This window comes from Tachysurus vachellii, chromosome 1 (assembly GCF_030014155.1).
Source record: "Tachysurus vachellii isolate PV-2020 chromosome 1, HZAU_Pvac_v1, whole genome shotgun sequence".
NCBI classification, from domain to species: Eukaryota; Metazoa; Chordata; class Actinopteri; order Siluriformes; family Bagridae; genus Tachysurus; species Tachysurus vachellii.
The window spans coordinates 22,356,745-22,383,468 of NC_083460.1; the positions used below are offsets into that span (position 1 = coordinate 22,356,745).

The following is a 26,724-nucleotide window of genomic DNA, read 5'->3' on the forward strand; positions in this document are numbered from 1 at the left end:
TAAATAATCAAGACAAAATCTAAAACCTTCTTTCCAATTTTAGAATGAAAAAAATATATCCCAGATTTTCACTGTGCTCTCAGACTTTCAGACCCACTGTAGTATAGGCATGAGTGTGAATTTGTGTAATTTCATTTTGTAGAAATCAGAAGTGTTGTAGCTCTGTAACTTTGCGCATGTGAAATGTGTAGAAATCTGGACACACTGTATACATACTGTATAAAAACAAACCTGTAGCTGATTGTACTTTTTTTCTCATGCATGAAAACGAGGTGTAAATGTCATACTTGAGTTTCCGCAGGTCTTCCATTGCTCGGCTGAGGTTCTCCTCGGCCTGCTGAGCTCTCCGAACCCACGTGGACACGTTGTCGTCCGCTGTGTCACCACCCAGCTCGGTCACGTCTGTATACACACACACACACACACACACACACACACACACAAACTTATATAAAAACACAAACCGCTCAGTTTCTATCCAAAGCATCATGTGGTATAAAATAGTAAAAAGAATTGAGTCAGTGAATCAATACAAGACTCAGGATTAAATACAAAATAGCAACTAACACACAAATGTTAGTTATATTTAAATTAGAATCAGACTAGAAATGTCTAGGAGGACTAACAGAAGATTACTGTAACACTTCAAGCTCTGTGATTAATCGTCTCCTGCATCGATGAACGCCACTAAAAGCTTTCCTACACCTGGATTTGAGAAGCATCTAGCATTCCTCTCTGTAAAGTGAACACAGAGGTCTTATCTGAGGTGTGGAGAACGTAGGGTCCTAAAATGTTCAAAGGTTCCTCAGTTCCTCAGGATAAAATGAGTGGCTTTCAGAGCAAATGGACCACAGAATGGGAGCAGTCACTTGGCTTCTACTGGGTTTTTGTCACATTATAATAAACACCTGAACCTCTGGAGCTCAATTAGTCTGACTTTCAGATTCAATCCCAATCCCAATGATTTCTTTGACCTCATGGTTGTTCTTTGTTGAGAGAATTATGACCGGTTTGTTCCTTATTACTTGCATAGGATGAAAATTCCTTTTTTGCGAGGAATTCTGACCACGGAACCTTCGCCGCAACAGTAACATCTCCGATCAAAGCAAAGACTTAACTCTAACTGAAAAACTCAGATTCAGTGTTTTCATGTCTAACTTTTAGATCTTAACAAAACAGTTGCTGGGGGGAAAAACAGATGATTCAATTAGAATCTGGAGAGTTTGTTGGACAGCTTAGGAAGCTTCAGATTTGATGTTCTGTACCGATCTGCAGCAGCGGGTCATCAGGCAGAGCCGGCTTCATGAACTCGTCTCCGCTCCATGGCAAACCGTCACCTGAACACGACGCCAAACTCTCCACGCTGCACTTCTACAGCACACAGAATACAATAATTAAACTTTTCCTTTTCATATTAAAAGCTGGAAAATCTTACAAAAGCCCCATGAATTATTCAACAACTTTCTGAACGCAATATAACACTAAACTATGACTCTGTGATACTTACAAAGGACGTAATAAATCATATGTCACATTTTCTCTTTATTAATCTCCTTTTCTCTGGATTAGCACAAAAACTGATATCTGGTTAAATTTACTTACTGATTATTTACACAATATGTAATAAAACATGATAGATTTAAATCAATATGTACAGTGGATGTAAAATGTTTACACACCCCTGTTAAAACGGTAGGTTTCGAGAGAAGATAAATCGTGTCAGTACTTTTATCACTTTTCAATTCAGCTTGAGGAAAAACCTCAGTGTCCGGATGAATAAAAGAAGCTCTAAAGCCTGATGCTACCACCACCATGCTGCACCAAACCATCTCATCAGACTATGACACATTGTACCACATGTTTTAAGGTGCTTTCGAGGAGTTTTTCATTAGAAAGGGCTTCGTCTAGTCGTCCTACACCTTGCCCAGACGTGTCAATGATATGAGTAATCAGTAAGCATTGCGTGTCAGATCTTCCTGCAGCCGTTAATGTTGCTGTAAGGCTTCTGTGCAACCTTCTGGGTACATTTTTATCTTGTGTATTTTATAGATGTTTCATACTGTATGTCCTGTTCTTGGTGATGTCACTGTGCTGCTCTATTTTCTCTGTGTGTGGATGAAGGTATGCTTTGTAAGCTCTTTATGGACACGGCTTCGGCAGTCGGATAAAACCGAGGCGACGTGAAGAAAATTATACAGAAACACTCACTCACTCACTCACTCACTCACTCATTTTCTACCGCCTATTCAAACCACCCTGGGGTCACGGGGAGCCTGTGCCTATCTCAGGCGTCATCGGGCATCAAGGCAGGATACACCCTGGACAGAGTGCCAACCCATCGCAGGGCACACACACACACTCTCATTCACTCACGCAATCACACACTACGGACAATTTTCCAGAGTTGCCAATCAACCTACCATGCATGTCTTTGGACCAGGGGAGGAAACCGGAGTACCCGGAGGAAACCCCGGAGGCACAGGGAGAACATGCAAACTCCACACACAGTTTGGAGGTGGGAATCGAACCCCCAACCATAGAGGTGTGAGACAAACGTGCTAACCACTAAGCCACCGTGCCCCTGTACAGAAACAGATGATCTTTATTTGTTGTTAAATAAAATCAGATCACTGATGACAGCTGCACAATAATTACCTTAAAACATGAGATGCATTTGATTTGTTGACTCTGAACACAGCCACACCCCCGCTTAGAAAAGGGTGCGCAAACTTATGTCACCAAGTCAACTGTAAGTTTTTTACTTTCATATGTTTGGTTGTTTTTGACTTCGTTTTTATTCACTGTAACTTCCCACTTCAACTGGGGGGAAAAAAGTTCTGACATCATGATGACGATTTCTCACAAAAACCTGCCGTTTTAATAGCCATAATATATCTATATCCAGGGTATAATCATTAATGAAACAAACCAATCACTTAAACACTTAATAAACACTTACCGCCGTTCTAATGTAGTTTATCATCTTTATGTATCCGTAATCATCGAGCCCTGTTGAAAAAAAATAATTAACAGAAAAAATGGCACACATATCAGCTGTCTACGAGTTAATAAAACAATCTCAGTGTTGACTCTGTAGAATGAAAAAGAAGGCGAATGACTTAAAAGTTTTGTGTGATCAGTGACCAGTCCCTTAAATGTAGTAAAAATTGATCATCCAATAAATATGAATATTTAACTATTTGTTGCTATGACCACCAGGCAGACTCCTATCATCATCACTGTGTGGTTTCTGTAGTAATTAGACACGAACTGAACATGTTCTACTGACTGATGTCATCTTAACTGATTGACTGACATCACAGCTGAACACAAGAAACTTGTGCTGACTGATTCAAGATGGAGCTCATGTTTTAGGCTCCGTTACCTAATTACCGTTGTATTACCTAGACACTGAGTATTATTTTAAAAATGGACACGCAACCTAAGTGTATTTTCGACAACGGCACCATACGGAAGGCAAGACACTGAAAGATCTGGTCAGTCAGAAGAGACTGAATCAAACTGTAAGCATTATTGGCTGTGATTTTGAAACGAATGGGACGTGATTAAAGAAATACTCACTGTGTTTTTTCACCAAATCTGCTACGCTAACGTCGTGATCGACCCGGCAGTGAAGGAGCGTTTCAGAAACCGAGCACAGGAACCTGGGTCCAAATCACACAGAGACAAGGATCATCTTCTTATTTCTAATGATTATTAATATATATGTAGTTCAGTAGAATGAAGTTCAGTAGATTATTGACATGTTTTGTTTGTGGAACACATTCTAGAAGCATAAAACAGTCAAGTCGTAACGACAATAACAAAACACAAAAGTATGTGCTGTATGGAACGCCATAAATCTCTTTCACAGGGAAATAATTCACTTTGTCCACACATATATATAAACAGAACTTTATCATTTACTGTAACAGTAAATATGTGATAAATGACGATCCGCTTCGTTTTCGTTCTTAGCCCTTATAACATAATAACTGCGTGTTTACACACTATGTATTTACATTTCCAGCATTTAGCAGACGCCCTTATCCAGAGAGACTTACATTATCTCATTTGTATACAACTGAGCAATTGAGGGTTAAGGACCTTGCTCAGGGGCCCAGCAGCGGCAGCTTGGTGAACGTGGGAATCGAACTCACAACCCTCCAATTTGTAACCCAACACCTTAACCAGTAGGCTACCACATCCCCTATTCAGCTTTATTTAGATACGTCTGCTCAAGCCGCATTTACAGAACCGCCTTCTTCATCTTTTATATTCTCTTCGAGGTTGCTACCTGTCACAGAAAAGGCACGACACTCTCTCTTCTGTCTCCTGTCCGTCATCTTCCTCCATCCACTGGTCCTCATCCTCGCTGTCAGAGAGTTCTGGAAGTTCGTCGCCTGCACCGCCGAGATCTTTAAAAGTTTAAATTAAGTACATGTGAGAATTAGATTTCTCAACTATGGCTAAAATGTTTTAGCCCCAAACTGATGTACAGAACACATCTTCTGCACAAGTACACAGCAATGCGTTAACATGTAAATCAGTTGGTTTCCTGTAACTTAACCGCATCGTGTTGGTTGTGACAGCAGAGAGAGATGAATCATTTACATTTAACAAACGCCCTTATCCAGAGAGGGCTTTGCTCAGGCAACAGTGGCAGCTTGGTGGACATGGGAATCAAACTTACAACCTTCTGATTGGTACAAGTTCATTCTAACAAAAAGTCTAGAAATGTCAGCTCAACATCTATTCCTTTTGGTTTTAGTTCCTTATGTTAAATAGATTTAGGACCTCCACTGAGATGAGGCCGACTCTGTGAGGATCCTGAGACATCTAGAGATGTTCCAGCTCCAGTAAGACTCTATACTAAAGAGGAGATCCAACTCCATGTGGTCTTTGAGGACAACAACCTCCTCATCAATACAACATTTATCAGACTGTATATTTATAATCACACCCTTCAGCATCACACATATGAGGATGGGTTCCCCTTTGTGTCTGGTTCCTCTCAAGGTTTCTTCCTTTACCATCTAAGGGAGTTTTTCCTCGCCACAGTCACCTGAGTCACCTCAGACTTGCTCATTAGGGATAAATACAAACACATTTAAATATGTCTAATATTAATCTTGAATTTTTGTATTATATTAATCTTTATAATAACCTTTTATTTTATGTTTATGTTCTGTAAAGCTGCTTTGAGACAATGTCAATAGTAAAACGCTCTATATAAATAAATCTGAATTGAATTAAATATACATTGCTACGTTAAAATGTAGAAATCTTACAGTAGCTCTGAGTTATAATTCTTAAATTCTTAATTCATAAATATCCCCAAACTGCTTCTGCACTGATGGAGTAAACGCTGTGAGTCTGAACACATCAAGCAACATGTTTTATTCCATATAACAACACACACTTTATAATTAGACCCAGGAATGCTTCCGATTAGCATTAAATTGTAATTATATCTATTTATACTCATTTGAATGCTTTTCCATAACATCATTTTAAGCACGAGGATTTTCCCCTGAAATTAAACCGAGACATTTGCATTATTGGTTTATTTAACGCCTTTAACAAACACTCGTAAAAAAAACTATAAGGAACAGATTAGTAACAATATTTACATCTTTCACGTGTTACCTGTGTATTCCGCCATTTTTGTTGTTTCTTCTGACTTCTTCCGGTGAGAAAAAGTCGAAACGGAAGTTAATTCAGAATGGCTTCTATAAAAGTCCGCTTTTGAAGAAAAAAAAATCTTAATACAATATAATATGCATAATTTTTTTTTCATGCACATTTACTGCGCCTCTGAACACTTACTGTGACTCTGAACCTTATTCAAAAATCCATAAACTTACCCAAAAAAATGACCTTTATTAATTGTTGTATATTCAGTTCATTGGTTATTGAGCGTCATCACTTTGTAGAACTATAAACTGCTTTTAGTCACAGTGGACCACTGAACCTGGCTTTATTCTTAATTTTCAGAATCCTGTGCTACTGGCATTAAGAGGTGACTTAAAAGAATCGATGAAATATTCTCTATGTTTCAAAAGCAAACCTAAATGTCAGTAGAGTTTGCAAACCTTTAATTGATGCCAAATTCAATGGGAATTTGTTCTGCTTTCAGTGCTTGTTGGTGTTGAATGGGGAGTCACAGAGCAAAAAGAAGCCCCAGGTTTAACCTCTAAGAACCTGTAGTCCACCCTTGGTGAGTATGGCATAGGATAAGAAGGAAGAAGTCACTACTCTCCAAAGTGAACACAGCTGCCTGTCTGTCTAAAGTTCTCGATCCAATTAGCCGAACAGATGAATTCCGAATAAAACCTTTTTATTTAAACAAGAAATATTGTATCTGCTGGAAATAAGACAACATAAGAAGCTTATCCTAACTGTGAATCATGGGGTGGCATCATCATGGTTTTGTAGCAGAGTTCTATTTGCTTCGTCATCATGTCCGTCATTATATTACACCGTGTCGGGATTTCAGGTTACTTGATCAATTGGTTATGAACGGCAAAGTAGTGAGTGCAGCATCTAAGAACTAACAAAAATGTGATATTAATATGTTTATTTTTTGATAAAGAAATAATAATAAAGACCTGTAAAAAATAAATTAAAAAATGCAGGTGTTTTGATAAGTGACTATTCTACAATTCACTCAGATAACTTTAATTAATATTCAAGGAAATAATTCCATTCATCTCCAGAAAATAAAATGTATAAAATTAAATTAAATCATATAGTATAGTAGTGCACAAAACAGACCGTTTCAGGTTTAGGACTGAAGAGCAGCCTTTAGGAAAACTTAAAGCTGTTAAATGCTCACAGATGAACAGAAAATCCCTTATGTTTTTTATGCAAGTGAGATTAAAGTCTCTAGACAGGAAATCACCAAATGAAAAAATGTCCCTTAACGGAGGAAGAAATTAAAGCACTTGTTACACAAGACTCGAACAATCCACATCTTAACGCTTTTCCTCAATCTTGCCGAGGTTGTAAATGGCTTTGTTTTCGAGGATCTCGGTTTTTCGCTCTCCTTTGATGAGTGTGTTGATCAGCATGGCTCGAGCCACAGTGGTGATGGGGATGGACATCGCTGTGGGGAACACGGAGGAGAACGCTCCGAGAAACCTTCGTGCCATCCATTCAGCTGGTCTACTCTCCTCTCTGTTCACCAACAGCACTCTGAAGTCAGAGACATCCATGTAAATGGCTGTAGTGGACTGCAGCATGACATTTAAAAAAATTCCAGAACACGGAAAACGTGGTGTTTTATTTTTAGATAAACTGTATCTGTTAGATTTTTAGATGTTACTGTATCTACATATAGTGTTAAAAATTGTCACATTGTCAATTGTCACATTGTTTCTTTCATAAAATTTGAATATTTTTACTTTTTTAAAAGCCATGTTCTTCAGTTCGCAGCTAAAACCACAACATATACACACACACACACACACACACACACACACGTAAGTGGACTGTAGGTTTTTAGCAAATAACAAATATATTTTTTAAATGATTGTAAATATCTTTCGGTTTTGTTTCAGGTAATCTAAATTTGTCAGTTATGGTCTTTTTGTTTGTTATTAATAATACATGCTTATTATCTGATGGAAAGCTGCTTCACTACAGGCACCGTTACACTGCTATAAAACTTGTGTAATTCTTGTTGAAATATTTCAGAAATATAAGTGAAGAAATAACACCAGTGACCAGTCAGTCTCACTAGCACAGCCTCAGCGATGAATTCAGTCCAGCTGTGACCCCAGTTCTTATTACCCCAGGAGTGAGGAATGGAATTAAACATCAAAAGCATATTATAAAAACTATTGCTTCCATATAAAAAGCAAAGTGTTCAGTTCACACTGTAGCAAATAGCATTTGCTGATTATTTTTACACTCATTATCATGTAACTGTGTAAGCGTTAATGAGTAACATACGCCGGTCTGTAGATGGAGTATCGCTCAAAGCTCAGCTCCTCTATATCTGCTTCAACTTGGCCCTGCAACACAACATCAACACACAGATAATACACAGCCATACTGGATTCAATTACTTCTGCCAAACTGTTTGCTTTTTTTTATTGGCGGTGCTGTGTGTGTGTGTGTGTGTGTTTATGTGTGTGTGTGTGTGTGTGTGTGTATAAATTCACACCTTGGTTTTTAGATAAAGGAAACTGCTTGTTTTGTCAGCTCCTTTAGATGACTCCAGATGGAAGTGTGTGCAACCCCCGGCTTTGGCTAGTTCTGCTGATTTCAGTACGTAGTCGTGATCGACACGGATAAATCCCTCCTGCAACACACACACACTTATTAACACTACAATATTTTTCAGCATAATACATTACTTCATTGGCTTGGGTTCTCTAATGACCACAATAATTTCACACATACACTATCTAACCAAAAGTATGTGCACCCCGACCATCACACCTATATGTGCTTCTTCCCAAAACTGTAGCCACAAAGTCAGAAGTCATACAGTTTCCTTTCTCTGGAACTACTAACGGTCCAGACCCTGTTCCGGCATGACAACGTCCCTGTGCACAAAACAGCTCCATGAAGACCTAGTGTAGAGGTCAAGGCTGTAGTGGATTACTCTAGTGTCCTGGACAGAGCCCTGACTCTGACTCAACCCCATTGGCCACCCTTAAGAAGTACTAAGAAGTGCTAAGGCATTTCACCCAATTACTTGACAAGCTAGTGAATTTGTAGCATAACCTTGTACTAGGTTACTGGGAGTCGTCAACAATACCAGACAAGGACCTTCTTATTTGAAGGTTTTAAACATACTTTTTACTGTGTTCCAGTGAATTCCATTAACCAGGGTTTATAGGTTTGGGCTAATCCTGGAAATCCAATCTCAAAAAAACATACAAATTATTTTAAACTAACCCCTAAACTTGCAAAATGAAAAAGATATATGTTTATTCTTGGTCTTTCCTTTGGAACAAGTATTTCACATATATTTCTGAGCTACAGACATTATCTACACCATGATAACCCTGCTTAATTTTAGAGAAACATATCTTACAATTGCATTGTGTCTGTACATCACTGACACACTGTTTACCCCGGATCTTTGCTAATTGGTGGAAATGTATTTTACTTCTAATAGGTAATGATTCAGAACGGCAGTTTGTATGATGTCCAACAAGATGCTATAAGCCTCCTTTACTTGTTAGTTACCTGAGCCTCGTAATGAGTTAAAAAACGACAACAAATTAAATTGAACACACTTATCCTGGCAGGCTGATTATCTCCAGTGTAAAGTACACGGTAAACACTGTTTACACTTCATCACCAAAAAAAGATTTAAAGTTAGTTAAAAAACAAAAACTCACGGTTCCTGCTTTGGCTTTGGTTGTTCCGAGGCAGCAGTACCCAACGTCGTGACCCTGAAACGCTTGGGCATATTCATCCAGCTTCTCAAAGTCCACCACTTCTTGCACCTTAAAACAAATTAATATCAATCATCAAAGTTTCTTGAACCTACTCAAGCAAATCATGCTCACTGAAACAAACTATGTCGCTGCTAAATTCCCTGTTCTGAATGCTCAAGTGTGACTTGCTGATCTTTTATCTAGAACCAATTGTAATCACATCACTGCTTTTCAAGAAGAATAAAACACTTTGGAACAAATGCTTCACTACTGAGACCTAAAACCCAGAAATGAGTTCAGACTGTTGGGCCTCCAGTTCCAGTCAATGGGTTTTTAATTTGTGTTTTTGGTTAAATGGCTGAAATTTGCTCTATGGTTAATACAAGCTCACGATATTTTCACCTTTTATTCTACAATATAAAATGTATTAGGAATAATCGTTTTATTTTTTACATTTTATTTTTTAAAAAGTTGATTGCTAACATGTAGCTAAATGAGACTACAGAAATCAGGGGCATTAAATTAATTATTTTGATCAACAAAAATGTGTAAGAATCAGAAACGTTTATTGGTCACACAGCATAGTTTGCACAGTACCAATATGGCATTGCCAACATTCCCATTAATGCTTTGTTCCTTAATGGTGATCAATTTCATGCTGAATTCTTGAATGACAGTACACTTTTACATACATATCGTCGCTGACGGGCGGAAACCTCGTATGTCCAAATCGATGCTATTGGTCAGTCCCCACGTGGGTCTGTTATTTTTACAAGTTATTAACCAATCTAAAGTCTTGAAAATAGCTTGAGCAAATCTCATAACTCCATTGGACACTTCAACTGTCCACCTCTTCCTCACTCCGCGGGAGAGCTTCGCAGCATATTTCTCCTTAATAAGAGTTGCAACGAATCAACACGCCTTCTGAGGTAAATGTCTTCCAAACACTGGGCTCAAAGGAAAAAAAAATCTTGACCCCCGCTAGTTCTGGTGCTCATCTGAGGACAGGAATTTAGCGCAAGACAATCCACTCCAACGCGGACTAAACCCTGTGCACTGCAGATAAGGTATGGCGTTTTTTTAATTTCCTGAAAAATAACGGTTTTGGAGATATGAGGATTCCGCCCGACAGCAACGATATAGTAAAGTATATGATATCAATCCTGAGTAAACAGGAACATTAGTATACTTATTATAATAAGGCCAAACAAACAACCTTTATACCTAATGATACTTAAAGGCTAGTTAAGTAGTGACAAGTTGAATTATGATTTCAAAGCTTTAAAGTTAAAATGACTCTATATAGCTGACTACCTACTACTGTGTAATACTGAAGAAAAAACACAACATAAATCCTTCTTCTCACAGATATTTTCTCAGTTTTTGCTTTGACGATGACGGTGGTGGAGTGAGGTATCTGTTTATTATTATTATTTTCATCCTGGTTATACCATTCATTGAGTCCTTGAGTCCTGTAAATGGGAACTTCATCATCTGGGAAGAAGCTAACTGGACCACACTTTCCTCTAATTTGTTGCCTATCTTTAATTTACACTTCATTTTTGGTCTATTGCTAATACAATTTAGCACAATAGCTTCCTCTTTAGCGGTCATGGAAGTGAGAATGACTAATTACCACTTTGTCATACGTTTTATCCTCAAAGCTCAGCTTTCTTCGCCCGATCAGAGTAATTTTGGTGAAAATATTGCACTGTACAATTTCCTTTAACAGTGCTTTCCCTGTCTCTCCAGAAGCACCAAGAATAAAACAACTTTTATTCTTTTGCCTGAAGTTTTCTTCTAATGCAGCCGCATCCATCCTGTTAATTAAAAAACAAAACAGCAGGTTAATTTCATGTTAATGCGTTTCCTATTCACTCTCACACTGATTTGCTCTACGGTGACATTGTGGAGATTATGGGAAAAACTCCCTGTCGTACATTTACGGCATTTGGCAGACTTACATTTATCTCGTTTATACAGCTGAGGGGTAAGGGCCTTGCTCAGGGGCCCAGATGTGACAGCTAGGTGGCCCTGGGATTTAAACTCACAACCTTCCAATCAGTAGTCCAACACCTGAGCCACCACGTCCCCACTGTTGTAGCTATGCACTTACTTCTGAGCAATACATGACTCGCATGTATGCATTTGGTCACATATCTACTGCTTCACAGTCCTTCAAGCCTGGAATTATTCCCCTTTACAGATTTCACACCAACGGACATTACTGAACTTAAAAATGTTGTATCAAATGGCATGCAGCTTTATATGTAAGACATGTACTTGTCGAATTTGTGCAGGTATAGTGTTGTTGTTTTTTTTGTACCATTGTCAGGACCTTACAGTGTTATGTCATGACTGACATGTTAATATTATGTATTTATTAACAGCAGGTAACATTTGCACTCAACATGACCTTTTTTTTGCTCTCCATGATTTTATTCTAGCTTTAGCTAACTAGCTAATATTAACATGCTTATTCAGTACAAGGGTTTCAGGAGTGTAGGAAAGTTTGCGTGCGTGTGCAGAACTCTCAGTACTTTATAAGACACGCCCCCTCCCTTTATTACTCCTCTAAAGACACGCCCACTTCATTATTACTCCTCAATAAGACACGCCCCTTCCTTTATTACCACTCAAGAAGACACGCCCATTTCATTTATTACTCCTCAATAAGACATGCCCCTTCCATTATTACTCCTCAATAAGACACACCCCCTTCCTTTATTACTCCTCAATAAGACACACCCCCTTCCTTTATTACTCCTCAATAAGACACACCCCCTTCCTTTATTACACCTCAATAAGACATGCCCCTTCCGTTATTACTCCTCAAGACACACCCCCTTCCTTTATTATTCCTCAATAAGACACACCCCCTTCCTTTATTACTCCTCAATAAGACACACCCCCTTCCTTTATTACTCCTCAATAAGACACGCCCCCTTCCTTTATTACTCCTCAATAAGACATGCCCCTTCCGTTATTACTCCTCAATAAGAAACACCCTCTTCCTTTATTACACTTCAATAAGACACGTCCACTTCATTTATTACTCCTCAATAAGACACGTCCACTTCCTTTATTACCACTCAATAAAACACGCCCACTTCCTTTATTACTCCTTAGTAAGACATGCCCCCTTCCTTTATTACACCTCTTCAAACATAGATATCTATACTAGATGTCGCCTTGGGGTTCTAAAAATGCATCAAAAAGCCAGATGATGGCAGACTTTTGTGCTGCGTTTGGATGTTCAAATGAACAAAATATAAAAACCAGACAGCAAGGGATTACATTTCACAGGTGAAAATGTGTTTTATGATATTGAATGTTAGGAAATTATATTTCTGGTTACGTTGGTTTGTTTCAGTCCTTGGTTAACGACCGCAGCTAATCCATGCTAGTTACCCATTAGTTTTTGACAGTTAGGAAAACCGACAGTGTTTGTAGATTCCGAAGCTCTTAATAAGGACATTAAACACATTGACCCATGCTTTTTTTGCTTAAAAGGTGAAGACCCAACTTTATGTATGTTCTGTAAGATTCCCTTATCTGTCAAACATATTTTATTAGATTGTCCTGGACTTAACACAAGCAGAATGCTTTTTTATCAAGTTACTTCACTTAAGGACATATTTAATCAGATTATGCCTGAAAAGGTTTTGGATTTTTTTATCGTATGTTAATTAAAAAAAGTATAATATGACATATTTGGTCTTTGTGATCACATTGTAGACAACCATCACTTTAGCTTAATTTCACTGGTTGTCTGTGCCTTTCATAAGTTGAGACAACACCATGTCGCAAAGGTTCGTACTCTGCAATTGCAGAGAAAACGTGTCAGGAAGAAACTGTGTAAGGTCGTGTTGTTGTTGCAGGGATACTAAACACTCAAATCAGCTGACAGTCCTGGAAGGATGTCACCAGTTAGATTGGCAGTGTAACACACAAGTTCACCCTCAAAGTCAAACTTTGTTTTTTTTTGTTTATGTGACTTTAGTACATACTTATTTAATGTGGCAAAAGTATTGCGGGACAGGAATAAAGAAAATATTGAATGGTCTTTGGCACCTCAACTATGTAACTTTCACATTATGATCATTTCAAACATGATTTGCTTCCACCAGCAAATAGCTTTGTGTATTGTATTTAATAAACCAATACAATTTAAATGTTTAAATGAACATGTATAGTCACACCATTGTAGCAGTGTTACATGCAGTAGCTATAAGGTAAGTAGTGATTGTTCATTTGAAGTTTACTCAAGTGGAAGAATATAAGTAATAAACTTACACCTACTAGCACTATGCATTATATTGTGAAAATCAATATTTTGATTATCTTAATATCAAAAACTTAAATTTTCTCTGGACTTAATGATATGTACATGTCTGACCTTTGGAACGAACCAAAAAAAAACTAGAAAATCGCATTCATGACGATTTATGTTGATTTTATTTCTTTGCCTATATTGCCGCTGATGCATTAAGAGGAGGGGGTCCCCTGTACCAAGATGGCGGCTCTATTGACGCATTCGTTCCAATGTACTGCCGTACCCAAGGCGACATCTAGTGTATATATATATATATATGTCCTTCAAAGAGCACTTATTATAGAAGAACAAAAATAACTAAAAACGACAGAATCCGACAATAACCTAACGAACAGTGCAGATGTCCACAATAATGCAGACACAGAACCACATTTTATTCAGCATTATTCATGCAGCGTTAGAGATGTTTATTAAAATGTTACCCTTTATACGTCACGTATTCTCCAGTTGAATTCTCCATGTAGTGTAAAACCGCTGCAATTAACGCGACCAAAACAACAAAAACAGTAAAACCGCCCTCTAAAAGCGACATAGCAGGTTTTACTGCTCAGATTCGCCCACTTCCGTGTTTTGTCTCCTAGTTACGCGCATGCGCAGATCACTGCTAATAGCTTATTAAAAATGTCAGATGTATTATATTTTTAACCTTTTGATTTTATTATTTTTATTTTATTAACGTTTTTATTTGATTTTTTTTAACGTTTTGATTTGATTATTTTTATTTAACTTATGTCAGTAGGCAGTTGAAATATCCATCGTCTCCATTAGCTTCATAGCCATAGCTTATTAAAAATGTCCGATGTATTAATATTATACATGAATTCTTATCGGTCAATGTCACAGGTTGTGACTGGAAGTGTTTTTTTTTTAACGTTTTGATTTAATTAGTTTTTTAACATTTTTATTTTAATTATTTTCTTTTACGTTTTGATTTAATCATTTTTATTTATTTAACATTTTGATTTAATTATTTATATTTTTAACGTTTTGATTTAATTATTTAGATTTTTAACGTTTTGATTTTATAATTTTTATTTTATTAACGTTTTTATTTTATTTTTTTTAACGTTTTGATTTGATTATTTTCATTTAACTTATGTCAGTAGGCAGTTGACATATCCATCGTCTCCAGCGTTTACTCAGAATTAGTTCATTATAAACCTTCTGGTTATTAATGAAACCATGGATATGTTTGAGCTAAAAACAGTCAAACGCGTAAAAAAGTTACCGGACAGTAATTTATTTCAATCCTTCAAACATTCCTGGTATTTATTTCTCTTCGTGTTTAGACCAGATCGCCTGTGGAACTTTATATATACACCACTACATGCCGAACTAAAGTTTGTACACCCCCCTGCTTTAACGGATCTATAAGTCATTGTAGGGGTGAGCTCATGCAGGAGGAGAGAAGGTCAATCGTTTCCTTCCTTCAGAAGCGAGTGAACACACACACACACACACACACACACACACACACACACACAAAATAATGAACTTTTCCCTTTTTTTTAAGTTCTCTGTAAAAAGCTGCTCTTTTGGCACAATCGAGCTCCAAGAGGTAGGAGGGAAACAAAAAAAAACAGTACAAATAAATAAATAAAAAAGATGTCTTCGATCCGTCGGTCCGGTAATTAGCGCGGAGGTTAAATTAAATTGACGTCCCGTTGCTAGGCGCTTGGCGGGACAGCTCGAGCGCAAGCTGCGGGTGGAAGTGTCCGTGAAAGCGGGCGCGTCACACGCACATGTCGAGACAATACAGCCGGTCTAAGATCCCACAGAGACGGAGAATGAAGGTCCGCACATCACGAATGTCAGAAAACAGCATGGACGCGTTAAGACACGAAGCTATCAGAAAAGGCAACGCAATTAGCGGCGTGTTCAATGCATGCGCACTAATCAATGAATATGCATGTGCGCTCAGACAAAGCAGTGTTTCCAATACACATGCGCTTAGTTAGCAATTAGTTCCCTTTTACATAGCACTTTATTAGAAAAGACCTTACCCCTTTACATCCAAGTCAAGAAACTTTAAATGCTCCACCACATAGCTGGGGCAGTAAAAAGGGAAATGCAACAACGTTCTTGGAGGACAATGGTGTGACATGAAAACAACATAGAACTGAGGACTAAGTAAAAACTGACACTGTTTAACAAAAACTGCATTCGTGCAATTATCCAGTCAGTTATCAGAGTTGATCATGTTTCATTAGTACATCAAACATCAAAATACCAACACCAGGGAAAAGCGTTTCATTATATTTTCATAATTTTTTCTATTCTATTTGATTAATTTTGTGTATTTGCAGAGTAAAAATTTCATTGTATGGTCTAAATCACTGTGTTTTCATGCGCTCACCCCTCTCACACACACACTCTTTACCCCAAACACCTCTCACACACACACTCTTTACCCTCCTGCCATCTGGAAAAAGGTACCTAAGCATTCGGGCCCTCACGACTAGACTGTGTAACGGTTTCTTTCCACAAGCCATCAGACACCTTAATAACCGAACTGAACTGAACTGTACTGAGCACAATACACACATCGACTGTATTTACTGCACAGACCTACACCATATACACACTCTTCCAATATACATCCATCAAACTGTTTACATGCTGTTTTACACATTTTTTTTTTTGCTCTTTGCACATGCTGTCTCACATTTCAGTTGATTGCTGTTTTGCACAATACTTTACGGTATCTCATAACTGCTGCTATAATACTAATGTGTTCATTCCAGTATTTCCGCACACGTAATATTGATTGAACATACAGTATTTACACTGGTTGGCGCTGCTTTTGTGTATTGTCTTTTGTGCAATGTCTTGTCCTGCACTGTCCTTTGTCCTGCACTGTCTTGTCTGTCTTGTTTGTCTTGTCTTAGCTCTGTCTTTGTTTTATGTAGCACCATGGTCCTGGAGAAACATTGTCTCATTTCACTGTGTACTGCAACAGCTATATATAAATATATAAATATATGCAGAAGCTATAAAGCTTCTTGACTTGTCTTGACTTGACACCTCTTAAATCTTACTCATGTGCACAGGCTCTCCCACATGGCTGAAGACTCAGATCAACAGGTCAAACTAAACGTGTAGACAGCAAACAAAAATAGCTGCAAGCGGCGCATTAAATCTCCTGTCACTGTGCACAGGAAGGCCGCAGCCTCCGCCTCACTCTGAAAGTTTGTATGTTGTATAGCATTCAAACGGAGCAATCCATGCATCCTTACTTCTTTTTCCACATTCTTCTATCACTTTTCCTGGTCATGGTCACAGTGGATCAGGAAGTTTTCCTCAGTACACTGAGTTTAGATATATACCTCACATGGGACACCAGTTATCACACACACACACACACACACACACACTCACACACACACACACACACACACACACACACACACCTAGGGCAATTTATCATAAACTATCCACTCCCTGGCATGTTTTGTGTGCAGTGAAAGGAACTCTGAGGAACCCTCAGAGACACAGAACATTACCACTGCTGAGCCACTACACGAATCTAATCTTCAACATATACAAACAACTAAAGACATTGTTAGATGTAGTGTAAAATCTGTGTAGTTAAACAAGCAGGCAATATATAGCACTGTACGTTTCAGCAGGTCACGCTTTGATTGGTAGCTCTTGATATCCATCTTCATCTTGGGCACAAATCCAGAACATTCTGGTGTTCTGCGCAGCTTGGAAATAACTGGTCACTGGGGGTCGCTATTCACAATGAGTGCTTGGACCCCACAGATTCCTGCTTGTGGCTATATTTTGGTTGTTATAGTTCTGAACTAAATTTGATATGAGTCGAACAGACTGGAATTATAATTAAACCTCTTGCACCCATGTGTTTTCTGTAGGAGGTCCGATTCAAATCCCAAAAGCTCAGACCTCTCACCAGGAACTGTTTTGATCTCCTTAGTTATTCAGCACTAACACATTATTCCCCTCAATTGCATTATTTAGCACTGAGGCAACTCTTTTGTAATAAATCCAATATTTGACTGGTTATTTTGACAGAACATCAGGGCTAATTAAGTTAATCCTTAGCCGTGGATCAGCTGGGATCTGCTCCAAATCCACTCTGCCCTTCTCTGTAAGCTGACACTAACAAGCCTGATATGATTCTCGCCCTTGTCCATGACCCTTGTGTGAAACAGTCACCTCTGGGGTAAATATCAGGAGCAGATTGTGCTGTCAGCCCCCATTACTAGCCATCATTAGCATTAGGATTAGTATTAGCAAAACTCTGCTGTATAAATCACACAGGAATGGCACATCTCTCTCTCTCTCTCTCTCTCTCTCTCTCTCTCTCTCTCTCTCTCTGAATGTGTGTTACACTGGAATATATTTTTTTATGAGTGACAAAGTTAGTTAACATCTCCATATTTGTAATTTAATCTAGAAGCTAGATAGCAAGATCAAGCTAAAATCTTTAGCCTAAACTGTTTTATTGAAACAAGGAGAAAAGTGTGCTAGCATGCCACTCATATGGACGGAAATGTCCGCAATTTTATTGATGTCTGCAATTTTATATCTTATTTTAGCTCGCTATTAAATAGATTTGAATTACAAACAGTGGCTTGGAGTACCAAGCTGAACAAAAACAAATTAGCTAGCTAATAGCTAAGACGCATATACATAGCTGGCTAGTCATTAGCCAACGCTCAGGATTGAACAGTGGAGCATAAATAAAGGCTTCAAATAATTATTCACCCGGTAAACATTGAGTTGACTAACTACACATACACTTTTAATTCCATTGACATCTGAATAGCTGATCATTGCTGTGTAAGCAAAAGTATTGGCACCCTAATGTAACATTACATCATGGTTCATTTGCTCTTCTACATTTTCCCACCCGAAGTCCCATTTTCTAATTTACACACACATGCTCACATCCGTTGAAAAAATGCTGTAGAAAATTTTCAGTCATCAGGCAGCTGTGCATACAGAGATGCAGAGCCGAGGCCGTGACGTTCTTTCGTTTAGTCACGCTAGACATCAAACCACATCCTGTTATACATCAAAAGCAGAAACTAAGCCTCTGTTCCAAGAGCTCCTCTGTTCCATGGATCTCGACTTCACGTAATATCAGCCATTTGAAAGAACACACAGCATCGGTGTTCTCGGCTGCTTAAACGCTTTGAAACGACTATGGTGTGAAGTACAGCATAAAGTTAGTCACTTTACCTCAAGCATATAGCTCAGATTTCATATGTGTTTAGTATCCTAGATTCAGGCTCATATCATGCTAATCGCTCGACATGCTATCCCTTCATTCTTTCTCTAGTTACTTCACAAAGTTCTCATGACAGCCATTGCTTGTTTTGTGCTAGCTGCAGACTTTAACAGCAGATTAGGCAAATAAGCAAATACTCAGTACTCAGTAAGCACTTGTTTAATAAAATTGCAAACACGACGACATGTGAATGTAGACAGTGTCTGTGAGGTAGACAGCCGTTTCTGTTTATTATGATAAAAATGATAAAAAGTCAAAAATGCTCCTTTTCCAATTTTTTTGTCAGCTCCAGGCCTTTAAAATTACACTTATTAAGGATTTTAGCTTTCAAGGCTGCTTATTTGATATGGATGGAAATCACACCATCTGGATACAATCTGGATCACTGCATGCGATCGAATCATGAGATCCTGTAACATCAGTCGGCACTGATGGATGTCAGTTTATTTGAAATCTACTTGCAAAAGCCGCAGCTGAACATCAGTGAAATAAAGTGAAAGGGTTTTAGCCTAGTCGCTCTTTTCAGAGATAGTTTTTCATGTTTTTCCCAATGCTGTGAATAAAACGATCATGTTTACGAGCTGATACCGAAATGCCTTCGCTTAAAATCGATGGAAATTCGAGGCCAATGTGTTTCACTTAATATCACATTTGCAAACTCTCCCTGACTACAGTAACTGTACTTTGTATTCCATCAATACACATCTCACACACACACAAGAAAATGTAATTAGCCTCAGCCTTCAGTTCACTGAACCCCCCTGCTGTGTGATGCTCCGCTACAATCGCGGTGGAAAGAAAAAGCTGACTCAACACTTTTCTGTTTGTTTTGTCTGAGAATAAGATTAATCCTGTGAACACACAAGGCTTGCCTCCGTCCCACTAATTCTTCATTCTTTGCACTTCTTCCATATCTTCTGTAACAAAAGAGAAGGAGAAGGGAAAGCATAGCGAGACGGTACATCAGAGCCTGTGCAAACAGTGCAGCCTAATGGCTTTCCGATCTTCTCCGCCCCTTAAATTAACTGCGAGGGAATGTTGCATCTTACCCCAATGCTAATTCCCTGCTAATCCCTAACACACACATCCCTCATACTCACTATCATGGGTTGAGGATAATCACCTCCAGCCACCCAGGAAGTGCTGGAAAGAGAGTGAATGGAGGAAAGGCATTCTCTACAATCCCTACAAACCTTCATCCAGCAGCTTCTTCCTTACCAACTAAGAAATTGAGAATATGCAAATGCTTCTTTTTAAGGAGGGAACCTAGTGAGCTTATAGGGATTACCGCTTGTCCTGGCTATGCTCCCTGCCGTGCTAGCATGCTAATACAGGTGTTGGTAAAATGTTATTAGCCTCCAGCTAATTGGTGTGTAGCTTGGCTGTTTGTAGCCATGTTAGAAAAAGTCAGCAGGGAGGTTTCTGTGCTGTGGTGGGTCTGACATGATCCCATTTGAAGGAAAATAACCTGATTGTGATCTGGATCATCTTAATAAGGCTGAAAAAGGATCAGAGGCTGGACAAAAAAAAATCTAAACATTAGATATTTCAATTGTCCTGTTTTGTATCATTTTTATTTCCGTTAGGATCCCTGTACATATCACTCCATCTACTAGTATTTCGGTCATAATATCAGATGCACCAGATTATTTTACTACCTAAAAATGATGGAAATTCTTGTAGGAAATTAATTTTATTTTTGTAAAAGTATCCAGTACACACTAATGACAATTTGGGAAAGAGTGAAGAGGGTAGCGGCCCGGGTGTGTTCGGAGACAAGAGGACGAGATTCAACATCGGCGGTTCAAAGAAGTCTTTCATTTTGTCCGGACAACGCAACAAAAGAGAGATTTGAACAGCAGATGCAACTAAAAGTGAAGATCTACAGCAAACATGGATATGATTTAAGAGCTTTTGTCTCTTCATCAGAAAAAAACTTGCATTTTGTCTCATTTTTAAAATGTCTTTATAAAAAAGCTGACACTATTACTTTCATCCAATGTACTGACCATCATTCATTTTTTTTTAAATTGGTCTAATCAGACAAATTTGTGTGAAAAACCTGCAATGTGAGCCTGCAAATTTATTTGTATAGTGCTTTTAACAATGGATATTGTCTTAAAGCAGCTTTACAGAATATAAGAAACATAATACAAAAGAATTTAATATTATACGAATATTCGATAATTCATGATTATGTTCATCCCAGGTGATTCATCCCCAGGTCATGATCTTGCTATATCCTTGCACAACGATCTGATCTCCCCTTCAGCCACAGCTCGCAACCTTGGGGTAACCATGGACAATTAACTGTCCTTTTCCTGTCATGTTGCTAATGTGACTCGCTCATGTCGGTTTCTCCTCTACAACATTAGAAGGATTCGGCCATTTTTGTCCACACAGGCTGCTCAGGTACTTGTTCAGTCTCTTGTCATTTCTAGACTGGATTACTGCAACGCACTGCTGGCAGGTCTACCTATGAACGCAATCCGTCCTCTGCAAATGATCCAAAATGCAACTGCATGGCTTGTCTTCAACCTGCCTAGGTTCTCGCATACCACCCCACTGCTGCGATCCCTCCACTAGCTTCCGGTAGCTGCACACATCAGATTCAAAACACTGATGCTTGCCTACAAAGCCAAAAATGGACCAGCTCCGTCTTACCTCAAAGCCCTCATCACTCCTCGCACTGCACCCCACACCCTGCGATCTACCAGCACTGCTCGACTGGTTCCACCATCTCTCAGGGTAAGAGGCAAGTATACTACAAGACTCTTCTCTGTTCTGGCACCAAGGTGGTGGAAAGAACTTCCTCTAGAGGTCCGACCAGCTGAGTCACTGGCTATTTTCAAGCGGCGGTTGAAGACCTACTTATTCAGGAAACACTTCAACTAGCACTGCTTTCCTTATCTTTTGCATTTAAAAAGAAAAAAAAATACAACCTTTGACACTGTTTCATTGTAACAAATGTTTTAAACTCATGGTATCTTAAGTATGTAACTTAGTGAGCCAGCACTAATGTATTCATTCATTCATTCATTCATCTTCTACCGCTTATCCGAACTACCTCGGGTCACGGGGAGCCTGTGCCTATCTCAGGCGTCATCGGGCATCAAGGCAGGATACACCCTGGATGGAGTGCCAACCCATCGCAGGGCACAAACACACACACTCTCATTCACTCACACAATCACACACTTGGGACAATTTTCCAGAGATGCCAATCAACCTACCATGCATGTCTTTGGACCGGGGAGGAAACTGGAGTACATGGAGGAAACCCCCGAGGCACGGGGAGAACATGCAAACTCCACACACACAAGGTGGAGGCGGGAATCGAACCCCGACCCTGGAGATGTGAGGCGAACGTGCTAACCACTAAGCCACCGTGCCCCCACAATGTATTCAATGTTAGAGATTTAAGCACTTATGTACGTCGCTCTGGATAAGGGCGTCTGCCAAATGCTGTAAATGTAAATGTAAATGATTAATATTAGACTTATATTTAAATGTGTTTGTATTGACTCCCAATGATTAAACCTGAGGTAACTGAGGCAACTATGGCAAGTTGAACTCCATTGGATGGAAGAGGAAGAAACCTTGAGAGCAACCAGACTCAAAAGGGAACCTCATCCTCATTTGGATGAAACTGGAGGGTGTGCTTATAAATATACAATCTGGCAATTGTGTGTTGTTGTCCACAAAGACCACATGTAGTTGGCTTCTCCTCTTAGAATGTTCGAATACTTCATGAAGCAGAATTCAACCGGAGCTGATACATCTTTAAATGCCTCAGGATCCTCACATTGTTGGCCTCATCTCAACGAAAGTCCAAATCTTCATGACTAACACATAACTCAGGTGTTAGGTAACAACTGTGGGTTAGCAGAACACATTTATTACTCTTTAGCATCTGTTGATCTGTCCCAGTGTTAAGATCATTCATGCACCCAATCATCTGTTGAGGTGAACAAAAATTGTACACTGTATTTAGAGTTAAAATATGAAGAATATATGAAATAAAACTGCAAATAAATAGTGCAGTATAGTGTTGCAGTGGGTGGAGTTGTGGTGTTACAGGTGCAGGGTCCAGGGTTTGATCCAGAGCTCATTGTCTGTGGAGTTTGACATGTTCTGCACATGTTTCCTCCAGGTTCTGTGGTTTCCGCTCACTGACCACAACTATGCAGGTCACCTGGGGGGGGTTGGTTGTACATCATCCTTTGTGAATTGTTCAGTCCAACTGTCCGGTGTTCCTGGGGTAGACTGCAGATCCGCCATAAACCAGGATGAATAATTGATTTTTTTAACTGTATATTCGATTTGAATATAACGTGAAGGCTGAATGTGGTGTAGTGTATGTAGTAGGCAGGCCAGATGTGCCGATGTGTTAATTCAGTATTATCTGAACCTGCTGGGAGGCAGCAGGAGCTTCACCTCCCCCTGGGTGACAAGCTGTGTTAATCTGTTTGCTCATTTAATGAGTGTATTGTTCTGAAAAGCTGGCCGAAGTCCGAGAAGTGTTTAGCTGATGGCATTTCAGGGCAAAAAGACCATCTGAGCTTCAATGATACTAAAGCAGACTTTAAATCTTGGAAACGTAAAAGAAGTCCTGGGTGAAAGCAGCCGGCAGATCCACTCTCTGTCTGTTCAAATAAATGAGCACAAAGCTCAGCGTCATGTACAGAAACGTTTCCGAGGTTTAAACATGAGATTTCACAAATCATTTTTCACAATTAAGAGTTGAATATGAGAAAATCATATATTTTCTTTGAGAAAATAGCTCACAATATCTTACTGTAAAATACACACTGATCAGCCATAAGAGGTAAAGTCACTTCTCTTGATCAATCATCTTGTTATAGTGGCACCTCTCAAGGAGTTTGATATATTACAGCAAGTGAACAGTTAATTCTTAAAGTTGATGTGGTGCAAAAATGTGGTGATATCTAGAACCTGGTTCAGAGCTTCTCCATAAGACCAGGTCTGGGTCATGGAGCCCAAAACTCACTGATGTGTGTGGAGTGAAGTCTAGTCCTGCTGAAACTGCTGAAAAAGTGAATGGTGGCTCTGATAGAAACAAGTCAGGTCACACAGAGCATCACAGTGACCATGCTGAATCCTAGACACCACCCAAAGCTTCTATGATGGACAAGCTTCTACGACGCCACTTTCCTGGGGAAGAGATCCACCCAGGTTGCTCTATGGCTAAAAGACAAGCCGACAGAGGCAGTGTGATGATTTGGACAATGTTCTGAAACCTCTGGTCCTGGAGGTCATAGTGGATGTTCCTTAATGGAAGTGTCCTCTTTCAGCAGAATGATGCTCCCTGAAACACAGCAAACATCATTCAGAAACAGTTTGACGAACATGAACAAGAGTTCATGGTATTGATTCCACAACTTACAGATTTTAAAGGATCTGCTGCTTATGTCTTGGGGCCAGATAACACAACACAACTTGCGGAGTCTCGTGGAGTCCAGGCCTTGAAGAGTTAGAGCTGTTTTGGAGACACAAGGAGACTTACATGATGTTAGGCAGGTGGTTTTAATGTTATGAATGTGTATATAATCATGTGCTTACAATATGTATAGCTGCTCAATATCTAATCATCCTATCATGTAGCTGCTGTCTTTAGAGTTTACAGATAATAGTGGGAAAAACCATCCAGTGAGGAGAGGTTCTGTGGTAGGAGAGAGGGTCAGAGGATAATGACTAGGCAGGGCCAACCTGACAGGAAGGCTATAGATTGAAGGCTACAGACTTAGGACTGCATGCCAAGACTGAAGGTAGAAGAAATCTTATTAGCATCACACAGTAATCACTGTGCAGTGCTTTTACACTGTCAGTGACATCAATATCCCCTGAAGAAAGGTACTGACTACTCACATTCACTGCTGTCATATCCAGCTGACACACACCCACACACCAACACAGGACAATCCTAAAAAAACAGCAGCTGTCTTAGGATGTGATTTTGCTTTATTATGCTCTCTTTCTTTTCTCCTCCTTTGACCATGTTGAGAATGAATCATCACACGTCAGTGTTCAGTCCTGATGAAGCCGATTCAGATCCTCCACAAACATCAGCAGCCATCAGCACTGCGTTTCTTAAGATGTGTCATCTGTTTGTGACACTGTGTTAACAGACCTACAAAGAGGAGTGCAGCTCTTACACACGCCAACAGCCCCCCCACACACACACACACACAAACACATGCACAAACAAATGTCCTTTTTTTTCACCAGCTGAGATACACAATGGTAGTGAACCTTTCTGGGAATATTGTGTGGTTTGTTTTTTTTTTGGAAAAACTACTTGAATCTGTGAAATCACATGCACAAGATTCTTCTTTTTAAACTCCTCCCAATTAAGACACATGTGATGTATATCTAATGTGCATATGTAATGACTTTCTCTGAGTTGTGCTCATGTTCCCACACGTGAGTGTAAGAGGGATTTGGTGGAATGTGTGCTGTGATGTGCACAAATCTGATTGAAAATTGTGCCATTTTGAAAAATTGCAAGATCCTCAGAATATTGCGTAGCGTTTGGGTGTTTATTTCTGCAGTCGTGAAATCCAGCAGGGATTGATTTTTACCCATAGCTTATACCTACATTCACTCGTCCTGTATTACACCATGTGCACTTTGTAAATCTTTTTTTAGTTCCTCTAGCCACAATATAAATTCTTTATTTCATCCTATTTTTTGAGTTTGTCAGGGTTGAGGTGGTCTCCAGAAGAAGTCCCTTCTGAAACAGGAAGAAGTTTCAAAACTCAGCATGCATTAACCTGAACTCCAGCAACATTTCGCACTGCACCACAGTGTCACCTGTAATCTAAAAATATATTTTGTTGTTCCTGTTTGTTCAGGCCAAGCACATCAAGTTTCATCCTTAATATCATTGTACAGAATATAATTAGGTTTAAGTGAGCATCAGATCAGATGTCCTTCTTGTTATTCCCAAAGGCTGCAACCTTGTTAAACACACCTCTGAGCCAATTAGTGAAGAATACGGATGACAGAATATGAGAGCTGAAGGATGAATGGAGTGAATACATGCTGCCCAGCTGGGGCACTAATCCAGCTAGCGGCTGATGCTAATGGCTAATCAGAGAGGAGCTTATTCTTCTCCTCAAGGCCAGATTAAGTTAACTCTGTTGGGGATATATGTCCTAAGAGAGCTGGGTGTTCAATAATTAAAAAAGAAAAATAGATAAAAGGAGGCAAAGATCGTTAAAGTTAAAGGACAACAGAAGAACTACCGAAGACTGTATGTGGAAAGTCACACAGTTTTAAGAAATTATTACTGACAGTGCTGTTTTGGTGCAGAATGTAAATACATTGCTCTAATATAGTGATTGATTCTACTATGGTCTCTGACATTTTAATTCGATTTTCAATTAAGAGTCAATTAAATAAATAAATGATATATTCTTGTTAGAATTCAGGAAATAATAATAATAAAATATGGAAATGGCGTGCATTTTGTTTTCATTACAGATAATGTGTAGTTCACTGAGGTTATGGAGGGTGGTATTTATTCCTTTTTTTTTATCTTTGGATTTGTAATGTTAAATAATGAAAATTGAATAAAGCATCATTTGAAATTTTGAATCAGAGGAAATTGCTATTGTTTGCCATCATGCGATGTTCTACAACCTTGTCAGCTAATCACATTCTGATTTGGTGTTTGCTAAAATATTTTTTTTTGTAAAATTGTATTAGCT

General features: G+C 38.9%; 2 protein-coding genes across 4 annotated transcripts in view; both read right to left on the minus strand.

Annotated features, from left to right (window-relative positions):
• prmt3 (protein arginine methyltransferase 3) overlaps positions 1-5,697 on the minus strand; it is a 47,756-nt gene extending 42,059 nt beyond the window's left edge. The window contains exons 1-6 of one of the 2 annotated variants that reach the window (XM_060877330.1): positions 5,650-5,697; positions 4,298-4,418; positions 3,583-3,665; positions 2,960-3,009; positions 1,266-1,371; positions 288-402 (exon numbers count right to left, since the gene is read on the minus strand). In XM_060877330.1, coding sequence (XP_060733313.1) covers positions 288-402; positions 1,266-1,371; positions 2,960-3,009; positions 3,583-3,665; positions 4,298-4,418; positions 5,650-5,665 — 491 coding nt within the window. In that variant the 5' untranslated portion in view covers positions 5,666-5,697. Of the gene's footprint in view, positions 1-287; positions 403-1,265; positions 1,372-2,959; positions 3,010-3,582; positions 3,666-4,297; positions 4,419-5,633 lie in introns of both variants that reach the window. The other variant, XM_060877338.1, reaches the window with a different exon arrangement.
• Positions 5,698-6,323: 626 nt separating this feature from the next.
• Positions 6,324-14,309, minus strand: htatip2 (HIV-1 Tat interactive protein 2). 2 transcript variants are annotated; one of them, XM_060877267.1, is made up of 6 exons: positions 14,157-14,309; positions 11,035-11,218; positions 9,360-9,467; positions 8,171-8,308; positions 7,957-8,018; positions 6,324-7,197 (listed from the first exon to the last, which is right to left on the minus strand). In XM_060877267.1, exons 1-6 carry the CDS (start codon positions 14,264-14,266, stop codon positions 6,978-6,980), a joined length of 822 nt encoding a protein of 273 aa, XP_060733250.1. In that variant the 5' UTR covers positions 14,267-14,309; the 3' UTR covers positions 6,324-6,977. The 2 variants fall into 2 exon arrangements, with proteins under 2 accessions (XP_060733250.1, XP_060733258.1); XM_060877275.1 differs by lacking the exon at positions 14,157-14,309 and adding an exon at positions 11,515-11,611.
• Between the last annotated feature and the right edge of the window lie 12,415 nt (positions 14,310-26,724).